General features: G+C 44.7%; 1 protein-coding gene across 1 annotated transcript; it reads right to left on the minus strand.

Moving 5' to 3' along the window:
• Positions 1 to 7,115: 7,115 nt before the first annotated feature.
• ZFP36L1 (ZFP36 ring finger protein like 1) lies at positions 7,116 to 11,777 on the minus strand. Its single transcript, XM_024218821.3, has 2 exons — positions 11,560 to 11,777; positions 7,116 to 9,165 (listed from the first exon to the last, which is right to left on the minus strand). Exons 1-2 carry the CDS (start codon positions 11,614 to 11,616, stop codon positions 8,215 to 8,217), a joined length of 1,008 nt encoding a protein of 335 aa, XP_024074589.2. The 5' UTR covers positions 11,617 to 11,777; the 3' UTR covers positions 7,116 to 8,214.
• Positions 11,778 to 15,316: the final 3,539 nt, after the last annotated feature.

Below are 15,316 nucleotides of genomic sequence, written 5' to 3' on the forward strand. Positions count from 1 at the left end.
CTATCTGAATCCGAGGTGGTTTAGGGATAATGAAATCAATCCTGCTGTAGTCAGAGGGATGGTCTAGATGACTCACTAGAAGTCCTTGCCAACCCTAATGATATGATAACCCAGCAGGCCTCCTGCCTCCCATTTCCATCACTAGGTTCACTCTTCCAACTGCCTGTTTTAAAGTTATCACAAATTGTTTCTTTGTTTTTTAAAAAGACAACTTTTCCAGCTGTTCACACCCACCTTAAAGTGCTGTTATTGTCAGAAAAGTGACTGTAACAATGGCAGATATCTCGTTCGACAGATCTGTTCCCTGTGTGTGCTCAGCTGACTATTGGCTGAACTTAGTGAAAAAAAGTTTTTACTGTTTTTCTACTGCTGTTAGACATGCTGGGCTAGCATAGGTGAGAGGGAGCAAGTTGGAGTCAGTCTTTACTTTTAGATCCAGGATGAATTTTTAGGGCTGGCAGAAAAAAAAGCTTGATTTGCAAACTGAACATATCACATCTGGAGGTGATGAGAGAAAATGAGAATGGAAACTTCTTGTACTGTTTTTTACAGTAATTTTTCAGAGAACTACTGCACTTCTTAAATGACATGACTACTCCATTGTTGCATATGAACATGACATTCCATGGTCACATGACTGCAGTCATGCCGAAACCAGGATTCGTATAGCCTCCTTAACTAAAAGCTGGGACTGCAGTGGAGTCTCACTCTCCCCAGTCATTAGGAGGGTAAATGCTGATGTCTTCCAAGCATGTCTTCCAAGAAATTCCTTAAAAACACATATATCAAAAGCATTTAAAAATAACTTTGCTTGCTTTTATTCCATGTACTCTAGTCTCTCTTTCAGGGCCTGTGACTACAGACCTAAGCAGTACTGGCATTTCTATTACTTGCGTTCCACATCCTTGTCCTGTGAATCAACATTGGCATCTGTTCATGAAATATTTGCTGTGATCTAAAGATTAAAACAGAAAGGTAGAAGTCAGAAGTCCTAAATTGTTTTCCTAGCTCTTCTGCTGACAGACTGTGGAACTTTCATCAAGTCACTTGATTTAACTGCTTTGTAGTTCAGTTTCCCCATCTATGAAATAGGTACAGTGATATTTGCCTACCTTAAGAAATGCTCAGTATCTTAGTGAAATGCTTCCAGATCCACATGAGAAAGGAAACCTAGAGAAGTGCTAAGTATTAGTTCTACCTGTGCAGTATAATGTATCCATCTGTGTTACTACAACTGCCGCCCACTTATATCGACCTCCTTTTCCATGCAGGAGATAATACTCCAGAGAGATGGCAAGACACATGGCTAAACTTCCACATGACTCTCACATCTAGGATGGTGGGCTGTTGAAAGCCCAGTGTTAAGACGGTGGGCATTCCAGTCTCAAAGCATTTTTGCCCCTGATGCCATCAAAGAGGGGCAATAGGATTTGAAAATATAGAGAAATATAAATTTGTTTCCACTGGTTCCCATTCTTCTTTTTACAACATACCAACATCCATTTAGAAACTGGGAGGGAAACACCACCTTACAGGCTCTGAGAGTTGTGTAGCTGGCAGCCATGTGCTACACAGACAGTTATAAAGCCTGGAGAACGTTAAATGGAGAAGTTTCACTTCCATGTGTTGAGCAAGTGGTAGTGGTGGGTGGGTGGAGGAGGACATAAAAATAAAACCGTAAAAAGATTAATTTGCAGAAGGAATGAGGGCTCCAAGCTCATCCTTTGCATCCCCATAAAGCAGCACAGTTTTGATTTAACCATGTCACCGAGAAGAGGCTGAGAGAATGGTAATAACAAAACAAAATTAAAAATCTTTGGAAAATTAAGACATGGAATTCCAAACATTTGCAGTATAATAAACCTACCCAGCGCAGAAAGCTGTGCTAACCAAACAGGAGTTCTGGTCTACCCATGAGGAAACATAAGAAACTGTCACACCTGGCAGCCACCCACCCACATTCCCATTTCCTCCCTGGTTTACTGCAGAATTGTGTTCCTCAGTGCCCTTGCCTATGCTTAATGTGTCTGTTTCCAGTAGAACCCCCCTTCATTCAGAAGGGGAGGTTATAAATTAGCTACAATGCTGCCTGAGGGGCTTAGTCATAGCACAGCAGGTATTGATTTAGGGTGTTTTAAAGAACTTTTTTTAATTGGACATTTTCTAGAGAAAAAGTACAGGCTTTGCAAAAAGCAGACATGGAGTCACAGAGTCTCAGAACAAAGGACAATGTACACCACTGGACAGTATCATCTTCTAATGATCTGGATTAAACTGGCCCTTTTCAAAGTTCTAAGTGTAGTTCCATGAGTTCATGAAACACTATTCCCAAATCTCTGCTGACAGGACTCTCGTGTTACTAGGGTGCCTACCTGAACTCCCATTTCTTGATGAAAGACAGGAGCTGTCTCAATTCCTTCTTCCCCTACCTCAGTGCAGCCTTTGGCATCATGGAGCACTCCTTCCCCCTAGACTTAGACCCCCAATCAATGCAATGATTCCTGCACTTCCCCTCCCATTCTGGCTCTGTTCTTACCAAACTTTCTCCAGTATAGGTTCCTCCTCTGGCCCCAGATCTCTGTGCTGTGGTGTCCCAATAAGACTCTATTCTTGGCCCTCAGTTGTTTTTCATCTACTTTTCATTTCACTCATCTTTTCACTGCTTATAACCTTAGCTGCTGCTGTTACTCAGACCATTTTTCAACCTCTGTGACTTGTCCCTGACCCACATTGTCTTGAACAAGTCTGGCTTTCCATTTCCTGCAGCTCTCAAAAACAGACATGGTTCTTTGGGCAAGAGGAGCCTTCCCAAGCACAACTTCATCTCAACTCAGCCCTTCCACTGGCTTCCATGGTTTGTAACTTCATCACCGTCTTGTGCTCTGGACTCCCTCTCCTCACACATCTGTCTGTCCACCCACCCACCCTTCTGCAACACCACTCCTTCACATCAATGTTGGAAACCCCATCTTCTCACACTGTTGCAGCTCCTCTCTTTATAGCTTCCCCAACCCCCTGCTCTCCAGACTCAGACTCAAATGCGCTGGATACTCTTCCCACCTCAGACCCTCCTCACAACACTCCACCAGTTCTTGAGGCATTTCTGGAGAGCCAGTTCATTGTTGCTTGTAGCACCCACTGTTAGTTAGTACTGTGTGAACATAAGAAGGCACGATCCCTGCTCCAACCTGTGTTTATAAAGTGTTGTATGGATTTGCTCTACCCAGCCCCATCATCTAGCAGCAACCTCCTACATGTCCTTTTGCACATGCTCACTCTGCTTTTTAAGACAGCCTTGCCTGGGCAGCTCATTGCATTCTCTGTGTATATTGTGGTAGCAGCTAGGGGGCCCTGTTCATAGACCAGGGTTCCACTGTGGTAGGCACTGTACAGACAGTCCAGGTGCTTGAGGAGCTTGTAACAACATTCCTGTTTCACTTCCACAGTTCTTAAATCACAGCTGGAGACAGTTTTCTTCCTTTTATCCATCTCTTAACTACACTGACAGAGCAAAATAGTAGCAGGAAGAGAGAAACAAGAGTTTGTAGGATATTGTTTTTAAATGTATTTTGCTTTATCACTCCCCTTTCATACTCCAGGCACATCACATCTATTTAAAACAGACTAAACCCAGCACATCAACAAAAATAGACAGCAGAGAGACCTGTTTCCCACCCCCATAAAGAACCCACCTCACACTGCATGCCTCACATCCAGAGAAGTTTGGGCAAATAGGTGAGTCACTTTGCAGGTTTTGCCAGAGAGGTTGGATTGGGTGACTGTCAGGCCAACGTGCCAGGGAATGGGGAGAGGAAAGCATTTCAGAGCTCCATCTTGGTTATTCCAAATAACTACAAGCTAGAGTGCCTCAGCTATTACAACTGCCATGCCATCACAGAGTGGGAGAGGCAGTCACTCAAATAGGTTGGGCCTAAACCATGTAGAACTTTGCAGATCAAAAGCTGCCCCTAACATGCCAGACATCAGGTAGCCAATGCAGATCATGGAGAGAAGTATCACTGCTCAGCAAGCAGGCTGCTTTATTCTGAACTAGCTGCAATTTCTGGATGGTTTGAAGGTCAAGAGCATTATAGACATTAACCTCAAGGCAACAAAGGTAGGGAACAAGTGAGGCCTGGGGCTGAAAGAAATGGATGCAATCTTCTTGTCAAGCAGAGACGACAAGCAGCAGGCTTTGGAACAGCAACTACTTAAACTTCAAGTAGCGACTGCAGAACCACGAAGAGGCCTGAGTGGAGAACCTTAGAAGTGAACAGCAGGCAAGCCCCATCAGTCTGGGATGCTGAGGTAAGCTCTGCCATCTAGTTTGTTTCCCCTCAACCTGTAAGCATTCTTCATCTTATCTGTACAGAGTCTTGGGCAGCTGGCTCTCATCCATGCATCAGTTTGCACGTTAGAACACTGAACAAGTCAGAAGAGATTGAGTGGGCTATTAGCATACTGAAGACACTGTTGCCCATACTTCCTCACTACCCACCTTAACAACCCCATATACTAATTGAAGAGAGAGGCAACAGAAGGAAATACAGGACAAGGCCCCTTAGATCAGATGAGCAATTGCCCAAGACTATCCTCCAGCACTTCTCAGAAAAGGAGCAATGAAGCCACTTGGTGACTCAATTTAATCTTCCTAATATCTGATGACATCACCAACATCTCATGATTAAGTTTTAGATTTGTCAGATGCCATCTAGAAGAATCAATATGGATAATTGAGCTTCATCCACTGACAGGAGAATAGCAGCACCATTAAGATAGCTGCTATGCTATAGCCAGGCCTAAATCAAAGTAACTGGGGTTAGAGACCAGGAGACTCCCAATATTAAAGAGGTCATACTAAATAAATGTGTATTGTGGCCTGTTCTGAGCGGTTAGAGTGTTTCCTTCTTCTTCATCCACCCAGGGCTCAAGTTTAGTCTATCTAACTATTGCAAAACACTGCCATAAAAACCTACTGGCAAAGGTGTGTGTCATCAAGAAAGAAAGAATGAACCATCCAAAGACAAATGGTGGCCTGTCTCCAAAGGCTGGCACACTAGGCCAATGCACCACCAGGGGAACCACACAAGTACTATGCGCAAAGGTCTGCACAGCATCCTAATTATTCCTCAGAGAGCAACATGCAAGTAGCACAGCTATTTCCTTCATCAATTATTAACAGGGCAAAGCACATTCATTCAAAGAACTCTAGAATGGTGAGCAGTTTCCAGCTCCATGCTCACACTCTGGAATATGAGTGCCAAAGGATTCTTTGGCACTCAGAGCATTTATTTTTTTAAACCAAAACTCCATTAAACATTCAGGGGAGACAGTTAAGCAGTTACTGCTGCAAAGCACCTTATGGTAGATACCATAGTCTTTCAGGCTTGAACAGTTTTGAGTAACCGAGAATGTGCAAATATAAGCAGATTGCTGCAGCCTGTGCAATACATTTGAAGGACATTTGTCAAACATTAGTAACAGCATGGTGGTTGTGCCTGGAGCTCTTCCCTCATGGGCAGCATGTACTGCTTACCAGTTGTGAAGTTCTGCTGGATAAAATTCCATATGCCTTTTATATGATCCAATGTAACCCATTTCTCTAGCAGCCACCTCCCACTCCACTTTTACCTCTTAAATTGGCCCTATATTTCTGCCAAACTGCACTGTAGAAATGCTAGGTCCAAAGGGCCTCCAATATCACAGGTGGAAGTTTAGCATAGGCCCTGGGGTGTCCTGCAGGTTCTATGTTAGGAAGATGTTCTTCTACAGTAAGTCTGGAAAGATTTTCTCCTGAACTTCCTTGAGATGGGGCAAGAGACAGAGCATAGATGGTTGTTGGTTTTGTATGTTTTCCCACCCCCAACTACTTGGAAAGATGCTGAAACATGTTCAGATGGGTAGGGGAGCCTCAAGCAAGTCTGAGTACAAGAGTTACACTGTAAGCATCACCAGGGAGAAAGTGCCAAGACAATACACTTTCAGCAGTCCCTGGAAGCGCCAGTGAAATTTTGCATTGAAGGAGTAGGTGAGGGTTTGGCTATGATGTGGGATGAGATTTATGCATTTTGACTCAACTGCTTTTGGTTGGTGTTCTTTCACCTTGTAAAATATGTAGTCCCTCTAAAAGCCTAACTAGAACAGTTACTAATATACAAACCCTGAAATCCGAAAGTAATTAGAATAATTTAATCAGAAACTTCAGTTTACCAGAGTCTAGTTCAAAACATAGCTCATACTCTCCTGGTGCAAGAAAGATCCATCCCTTACAGCAGGAGTGGAAGCCAGTCCAGGAGATCCAGATACAAATATCAGGAGAGGAAGTTTGTGGGAAAAGCCTGAGTGACTTTGAAAATTAAGACAAGAGGAAGATCCCAGTGATCTCAGTGTAAACATGAAGATCAACAAAGCCTGATCGAATAAGCCACTGCATGCATCTTCTTACAAGGAACTACACACCCATTTGCTTGTTTAAGCTGATCAGCATATTCTCATCTCCGAGAAGGAGAGATGGTGTATCAAAGCCCCCTGTGCAGACTGTGGGTTGGGAGGAGGAAGTATTCTACATTTGAGTGGCTATCTTAAAAAAAACCAGCATCTCGTTTTTGCAAGAAAAACCAATTTCACTGTCAGTTTCTTGAAAAAACTTGGGGTTTATTGATTTAAACTGCAAACAGTCGTTACAAAAGAGATTCTTTTAAATAAACTCACAAAGAAGAAAAAAAGCAATGTAGTGAACAGTAACGGGGGAAAAATTACATTCATTGTTTTCTTTGTGCCAGTCCCGTTCACCTCAACAAGGAAAACTCCAAACTTGGAATACAGAAAGGCAAAGACAAACTGCATTTGGAATGTCTTCAAATAGGCACTTTAAGCCAAAGGCTTTTGTCTCCTTTAAGAAGCTATCAAAAAAAAAAAAGGAAGTAAAATGTCTTCCTTCCATACTGTCTCACAACAGAGCTTATACACATACATTCTAAAGCCCAGGTGTGTATGACCTAGGAGGGGAGGAGGAGGAGGAGGAGGAAGAGAAAAGGCAAAGGAGTACATTAACTCAATTTGCAGTCCAACACAAAAAAAGGGGGGAAATTCTAAAATAAATAATCCAAACACAGTTTTTGCATTTTTTTTAAATTAATTTTTCATTTTTTAAAATAAAATAACCAAAAAAGTGTAAAGTTACAAAAATGTCATTGTAGTATAATATATTAAACTGTGGGGGGGGAAAAGGAAAAAAAGACACTTCACAATCTTAAGATTAATATGGAAGATCATAATTTAAACATAAAAGAATATATTCTATGGATTCATCATCCCGATAAATATGAACAAAATTAACAAAAAGCATAGGTTTCGGCAATAAATACGTTTTGATAAGTTAAATAAGCTTTTTTTATATTGTTGTGCAGTGACAAGCAAAATTTGCTCTCCAATTTCTGAAAAGTTATACAAAATTAAAAACCCAGAAAAAAATAATAAAAAGCTCGGCGTGAGTGCTCTAAGATAGATCTAATGTACTCTAGAGCAAAACCATTAAAGCTATGTCTACTGGAACTTGGAATACACGGAACTTGCGTGTGTGGAATGAATTCCATTTGCCCACCCCCTCTAGTTTTATTTATTGTTTGTAAAGATGTGACATGTATACATGGGGAACTTTTAGCACCAAAATCAAGTCTTTCATAGTCCATCTGGCTTTTTCCCCCAATCACAAGTCCCACTCATGTTACAATCTTTGTCCATTCTCAGCTTTTCTTCCTGCAGACCTGAGCAGACCCCAGGCAAGATTAGTCTTTAAAGGGGGAATAGGGTTGGATGTTAACCGCTGTCCACATGCCCTAAGTCTAGCAGAAACTGGCCAATGGGAAGGGAGGGGAGAAGGAACAATGCATTATTGTGGCCAGTGGAGGGAGCAGTTGGTTCTGGATATTCCCTGCACATCTGGAAGTGCACAGAGCTTTAAAGGAGGCTGCTGGTGCCCTCTGCAGCCAGAGAGGTAATACAGTCACAGTGAAAATGTTCAAAGGCACTAATTTTGTAAACGGTTATTGCTTTTTATTGTAATTTGGCACTTAAGGTCTAAGCCAGTGAGTTGGCTACAGGCAAGTGGACAGCCTTTATGTTAACATCTAACCCTTAGATTGGGGGCATTAAGGAGGGGGATTCAGCTTAACATTGTAATAAAGGTGGGAGGAGGGCAAGAGGATCCCCAGTTTAGTCATCAGAGATGGAGAGTCTGCTGAAGATGGGAAGACGTCTCGAGTTATCCAGGATGGGTGAATCTGAGCCACTGTGGCTGCTGCTGGAGCTGCTCAGATAGCCTTCCTGATCAGAGAGGGAGTCCTGAGGACTGGGGGGTGAGTCAAACATGTTGGGGGACTCAGACATGGGCCTGAAGAGGAAAGCAGTGGGTGAACCCCCACTGGTCACCTGCACCCCTATGCTGGGGGCAAACAGAGTGGCCAGCTCCTGGCTGGAGAAGGTGAAGGGGTTGCTGGCACAATCTGGCAATGTGGGCGAGCCCAGAAGGTCATCAGCGCTCAGCATGGGTGGTGGGGTGACTGAGGTGGGGCTGTCCAGCAGCCCATTGGCAGTGACACTGGGGAAGCCAGCAAAGCTGAAGCTGTGTTGGAGGCGGGGTCTGTCGGCGATGGTGGGGTCCCGGCCCCCAGCCACAGCACGGCGCTCCTCAGCATTGTGGATGAAGTGACAACGAGGCCCATAAGGGCAGAAACCGATGGTGTGGAAAGTGCGACACAGCTCCGTCTTGTACTTGGGGTGGCGGGTTAGGCTCCGCAGCTCATGGATGCCGTGGGCAAACTGGCACTTGTCACCGTATTTGCAGGCACCGTTCTCCTCAAAGGGGCGGCACAGCTCTGTCTTGTAGCGGCTCGAGTTGATTTGTCCCCCGGGCTGCTTCTGCTGCAGCAGGCGCTCGCCACCTTCAGAGAAGGAGCGGTCCCGAAAACGGCTTTCCCTGGGACCCAGCACAGGGGTCGGCTCCCCCTTGAGGCTGCTTAGGAGCTGGTTCTGGTGAAACTTGGAGTTGGGCAAGGTGACAGAATGCCTCCTGGGGAAACCCCCGCCAGCTGGGGTGCCCACTGCCTTCCTATCCAACAGACACCCTCCAACACCTAAAGGGCTGTAGTTCAACATCTTGTTACTCTGTGGAGAGAAAAACAAGAGACAGTTAGTCACCCAGCCTGCTCCAGCTCCCTCCTGCAGCCTATTCCCAATGCAACTCATCAGTCAACAAGGTGACCACATCCAGCTCCACCATATCAAACCTAGCCTTTATCTTCACCAGCCCCATCTCTCTGCAAAGTAACCCTGCTTCTAATATCCCACCTCCTAGGACAGCAAATCATCCTGTTACACGGCACCCATTTCCCCAGGCAACGACCAGGTGCCCCACCTACCCACACAGTGACCCTGCAATACATATAACCTCCCCCGCCAGAGGCAATAACTTGGGTGCCCCACCTACCCACACCTAGTGCTGCCTGCAAGAGCCAAACCCACTATTCTTCCTTCCAGAGTTACACAGTCCTCCCCTGCCGCAAGCAACTGCCCACCCCGCTCCACCTGCAGTCCCGCAGCCACATCTCCCCCAGGTTCAGGACCCCTTCCAGACCCAAGAGCCAGTACTTCCTGTCATCTCTCTCCTCTTTTGAATTATTCCACCCTGTTCACAGACCCCTCTAGTGTCAGGGACTATTGTCAAAACCTTTTGAGAATTGTAGATTTTCTGCACTACAGAAAAGTACAGAAGCATTATCTGGGACAGTCCTGCTTCAGGGACAGGGCGTATGTGAGAGACAAATGGGTGGGGGTATAAGACATTTTGGAAATGCACTAATTACTGATCTAAATTAATCCCATTTCTCTTGCTCCTCCAGCACAGCAATAGCATTTCATCTGATCCAGCCCAGTCTTCACCCCTAACCACAAGAGGATTCCTTTGCAATTAGCTTTTGGGCTGCAAGGAAAGTCTGGAAGGGATCAGGAACCAGTTACTTCATCTGCAAACTCAGTTTTAAATATTAAAAATGCTCTTTTGGGGAAAAAAGTTACACAGGTTTGCTACAGTTACTTGGAAAAGCGGAGCTTTTTTAAAGCTCTTCACCTGTCCAGATTAAACTTTTTTTTGGGGGGGGGGGGGGGGGGGGAAGGGGAGGCACAGCCCTTGTTCACATTCATTAAATATGACACTCCTAGCCCTGTTTTAGTAGTGCAGCTTCATTGTCAACTCTTAAAGTAAACAGGCAAAACTGAGTCAGTATAGAATTTCTATTTGTAATCATTCTACACTGATCATTTCAAAACATGGAAAAATCTAAGGAGTAGGAGGAAAAGTACTTTCTTGACTATCAGTTTATTGAGGGTAGACAACTCTGCTTTTGTTTCCCTTTTTAAACCAGCTCGGTTATAAATTAAGAAAAAGTGTCTTTAGACAGAATTTTGCTAAACAAAGGATAAATCCACGGGGGGTGGGAGGGAACAAAGCTGATCTGAAGGGGAGGAGGGAAAATAAGAAAAGTAAAACTGCATTGAGTGAATGGAAGCAGCTGTGAGTGCAGCACACTGGCCTGCAAAGGTTATTAAAGGAACCTCATCACCAGATCGTTTTGCCCCCAAAGTAAATTTGCAGCTGTAGGAGCAGAAGCAGAACTAACTTGGAAAAATCATAGCAACAAGACCAGGCATGTTACAGCAGCCTAAAACTTAAGCAATTAAAAGTGGCCGAGCAACAACTCGGAAGAAAAAGCTTTCTAACACGTTAAGATTCCTTCTACCAACTCCCCATGTCAAACAGCTCTATGAAGCCAGAGGTAGCTTTGACACACAAAAAAGGAAGTTTTACATTTCCAATACTTTTAGAATCATCTCAGTTCAAAAGCACAGAACTCAGAGAGAAGGGAAACGTCCTTAACAAGTTTAACAAAACTACTTGGATTCTTGGGATTTCATACCCGGAATCGTTAAACACACACATTTTCGCAAAATGCAGCGATTAACACATTAGAAAAAATTCCCCCCCTGGAGGTCTGGTTGGAGGGAGAAAGAGGAGACAGTGAAAAAGGGAACAACTCACAAACAGTTTGGCCACATTAACGAGTTCTCTTTACAACTTCTGCAGAAGGCTATTTGCAGAAAAGAAAAGAAAAAACAAACAAACAAAACAAACCACAGCCCCGGAAAGGCACTCAAAACATTTAGCAAGTTTGCTTGGCTGGGCATAGTCCTTCCTAGGGGCAATGAAAGGCAGGAAAGCCAGCCCGACGGGCAGGAAAGAGGTGAAACAAACCAGCCACAATCAGCTAATGAGGGAGAAGACCAGAATAATTTTACTGCAAGCAGCAACTGACTTACGATCGAGGCAACACAACCTCCCCTCGCCGCACGAGGCGAGCGCCAGGGAGGGCTGGCGACAAAGTTTAGTCCAAATAGGCACCGAACTTTAGTTAAAGAACAAAAAAAAAAGCTCCATTCCCTAGAGCTACACGGGCAGAGGGGGCCGATCAGCCCCGAGCGCGCCGCCCAGGCGAGCCCCTTTACCTTGCACAGAACTTCGCTCAGGTCGAAGATGGTCGGGGACACCAGAGCCGTGGACATGTTGGGCGATCGCAGGGGGGCAGGAGGGCGGCAGAGCAGCACTAGCCCGGCGCAAGGGATCGCAGTGTGGGAAGTAAGGCACAGCCTCCAGCGCCCTGCTCCGAGTCCTTCCCCCCTGCTCTGCCGCCACGCCTCGCTCTGCCTCCGGCCGGCCGCTCGCTTTCCCCCGCCGCTTTGCCTAAACTCAATTTATAAAGTTTGCAAGCTCCCAGCCCGGCCCGGGGAGGAGCTCGCGGCCCATTGCCAGCCGGGGAAGGAGGAGGAGGAGGCAGATGATTGACAGCGCGATTGACTCACCCCGCCGGTCGGGCCCGAGAAAACTTTCAAGAGGAAGGGGGGGGGGGGGCAAAGCCCGTTCGGAGCCTGCGCTGGGCTCCTGGTACGAGGAGGAAAGTTTTTCAAAGCTCCCCTCCCCCTCCCCGACGTGCATGTACAACTTGGTTGTGATTAGAAGGCGGGGGAAGGGCCCGCGCTCCCTTGTGAGTGCTGGAATTATGCAATGGGTGGTGACATCATTTGCTGCACCCACTTTGGGCTACTGCCCCCCCCTCCCCCCAGCTCAGCTTGCACTGAACTTCTGCAAAACGGCCCGGGCGGGAGCTGTGTCTTTGCAGCAGGCTCCGCGAGTGCCCAGATCCCCCGCCCCCCAGGTAGTTTCCCCGCTTTCCTTCTCGTGTGCAGGAAAGAAACGGCAACTTTAGCCTTTTGTAAAGGCAGGCAGGGTGTGCGCGCAAGAGTAGATGCGTAGTTGTGGTCGGGTTCGGGGTAGCAGACGAACAAAACAAAGCTGATCTTTGCAAGACTCATCTTCCTTTCTCCCAGCTGTAATTACCGTGAAACTTAAAGAGGAAGGGCTGTTTGTGTTTGTTTGCAGGATATTGATTCTGTGAGCTAGGTAGTAACGTTTGCTTTTTTCGAGTGAAGCTCTTTCCTCTCTGCTGGACACCAGTTGCATGCTTATGTGTTGGAGGTTTCCCCCTCTCCCAAGGAGATCTATTTCCCCAGTAAAGCAGGGACCCAGTTTTCAGCTGCTTAGCAACACATTGGCAGATTTTTATTTAAAATGGTCTCTGCGATCAGATAGCAAGTGACACTGACAAAAAACGAGGCCCTCTCGATTTCCCCTCTTTGCTTGATCGAAAGCTGGAGTACTATTTTGTGTGTTTGCACGGGGTGCGCTTTCTGCATGAGTACCCGTTGCATTCTGTGCTCCCCTCCCTTCCCCTCTTTGAATGTAACAGATGGTTTTTCAGTCCATCTAGGTTTCATTTCACTCTTGTTATTAATTTTTTTCTTCTTTTGGCGGGATGACAAAGGAGCGGGGCACATGGATTGAAACATGACAGACTGACTTCTAAAAAAAACAACCCGTAAACTTGTTTATCTGCGCTTTGCATCAGGAAAGCAACACGTTTGCAAAAGCTGATCAGTTTCCCCTCTGAAGTTCTGAAATGGAAGACTAGACTGAATGGAAATAGTAAACTCTTAATTTCTTTCCTACATATTTCCATTTGTCCTTCATCACCTCCTCTTCCTTTTTACAGTAAGTGTCACCCACTCCAGCCCTCAGATGTTTATTCCACAACACTTTTAACTCCTCGATCTGTTATGAAACAATGTGTGTGTTAAATGCATTTTCCATTGCAATATAATTAGGTCACCTAATTATAAGCACGTTTCTTTAGAAAGGCAAAATTAGAGTATGAATCCCTCTGACTCTCCTCCTCCTGACAAATTTTAACAGGAACTTATTTAATCAATGTAAAATAAAACATCAGAGCGCACACAAACTTTAGACTTTACTTGTTTAAGCTTTAAGGGCTGCTGCTGAGCTGTGCATTGCATTTCACAACTATAAAAAGTTATTTCCAGTTTGGGCTGGCTTGGATTTGTCTACTCTGATTTAAATTGATTGAATCCATTTTTAACATTGCTGCTGTCTTTGCATTTTTGCAGGCTGACTGTCTTCAAGTTGATTCACATCTCCCACCCCCTTAGTCTTATGTCTTTTTTTCCAATTTTTATTGAAACCTGGCAGGCTCTGCTAAAGGAAATAACTCACATCCATATTAATTTAAATCATTAAAATATGTGTTTAGTCCTTAAAGTGGTGTTTGCTAATTTCTGCCTTTGCCCTCCACTCTTCCCCTAGTCCCCAAAGGGCACTTTTTAGCAATTTGAAATAATAAAGCTGGAGGGCGCGGGGAGGAGTAAAGTTTCTTAGCAAATAATCAGTTCCAGATTTTAGTACACAAAGAATTATGTATACTGATAGTGATGGAAGGAGCGGGGAGAGGTTTCTTTGTAACAAGCTTATGTTTCAAGGCGTCTAACCTGGGGCTCCTTAAATGTGAAACTTGTTGGGTCAAAACCTGCAGTCCTTACTCAGGCAACACTCTCACTGAAGTAAGTGGGAGTCAGAGTGTTGCCAGAGGAAGGACTGTGGGATTTGACCCCCTGTTATTAATCCATCCAGACTGAGACTTGGACTATAAACTCCTCCTTAAAATGCATCTCACTATTGTACTGATGATTCTGCTTCCTCATGTAGCCCAGACTTCCAAGGAGAACTGAAACCCTAACTGCAGAGTCCAGAATGCAAGCCCAGCTAAAAGCACATTTAAAACTTAAAACAAATGATCCCTGTTCCCACTTCCTCTTCTGTTTGCTTCAGTCTCAGGAACTGGGCTTTAAACTTGTCTTCCTGGCTTTCCCCTCCTTCGATATCCAAGAACAGCCAAAATAACAAATCGAGAGCAAACACCCACAGAGTCGGTCCCTTCCAGATTTCTTTTTTTATTCTTTATTTAAGGCTAGAACACTAGTTCCGCTAATTTTCCTTCTCTTTCTAGATTCATTTTTGTTTTGTTTTTTGCCAGAATTGAGAAACAACCAGCAGAGAGAGCAGCTTGAACATGTTATTTTCTGCAGTTGTTTACTGGCTCTGTGGATGGTGCTTGTTCCCAGAGCTCTGAGCCTCTGTATAATTAAACCCTTTTTAATTGTTAGGTTGGAAACGTCATTCCAGGGACTTTCCAAGGGTTACCAAGTCCAAATGAGGAAGCCAGTACAGATAACTATTTCATGACTGACTTGCTTGGAGCCTGGCTTTTTCATTGAATCTGGTCTCCTGTACTTTATACAGAGCAACTCCGATTACTTAAATGTCTGAGGACGAGAGTGGAGGGTGTGCCACAGTGGGCACAATCCTGCATTCTTTGCACATCCTACCCACACGGATTTGAATGTGAGTTTTGGGTGCACAAGGAATGCAGGATTGGACTCTCTGTTACATGCTCCATATCAATCAACTCACCACATTGTATATATGTTATATTTAATATTATTGCACATATTTTGTGCCTTATATCAAATATATGCAATAGGATATACATATACTTACTATGGTAACTGTAGCTTTCTGTTTCAAAACTTCTGTGCATTTAGGGTCAAATGCTGGTTGCACTGATGTCCAGTGAGAATTTTGATGGAATCTGGATTTAGGCTGTAAGAGCCTGACTTTCAGCCACGAGGCATGTCTGGATTTGTGCGCAAGCAAATCCCTCCTTTGAGCACGTGCCTGGATAAATATAAGCCAGACTCGCCACATGCACACACACAATGGGAATTCGTTGTGCACCTATGCACGCCTCTCTGGGGGCTGAAAAATCAGATATTTCCATTCTCAAATATAACATTA

This window comes from Terrapene carolina, unplaced genomic scaffold (genome assembly GCF_002925995.2).
Source record: "Terrapene carolina triunguis isolate 2854851 unplaced genomic scaffold, T_m_triunguis-2.0 Scaffold96, whole genome shotgun sequence".
Classification (NCBI taxonomy): domain Eukaryota; kingdom Metazoa; phylum Chordata; order Testudines; family Emydidae; genus Terrapene; species Terrapene triunguis.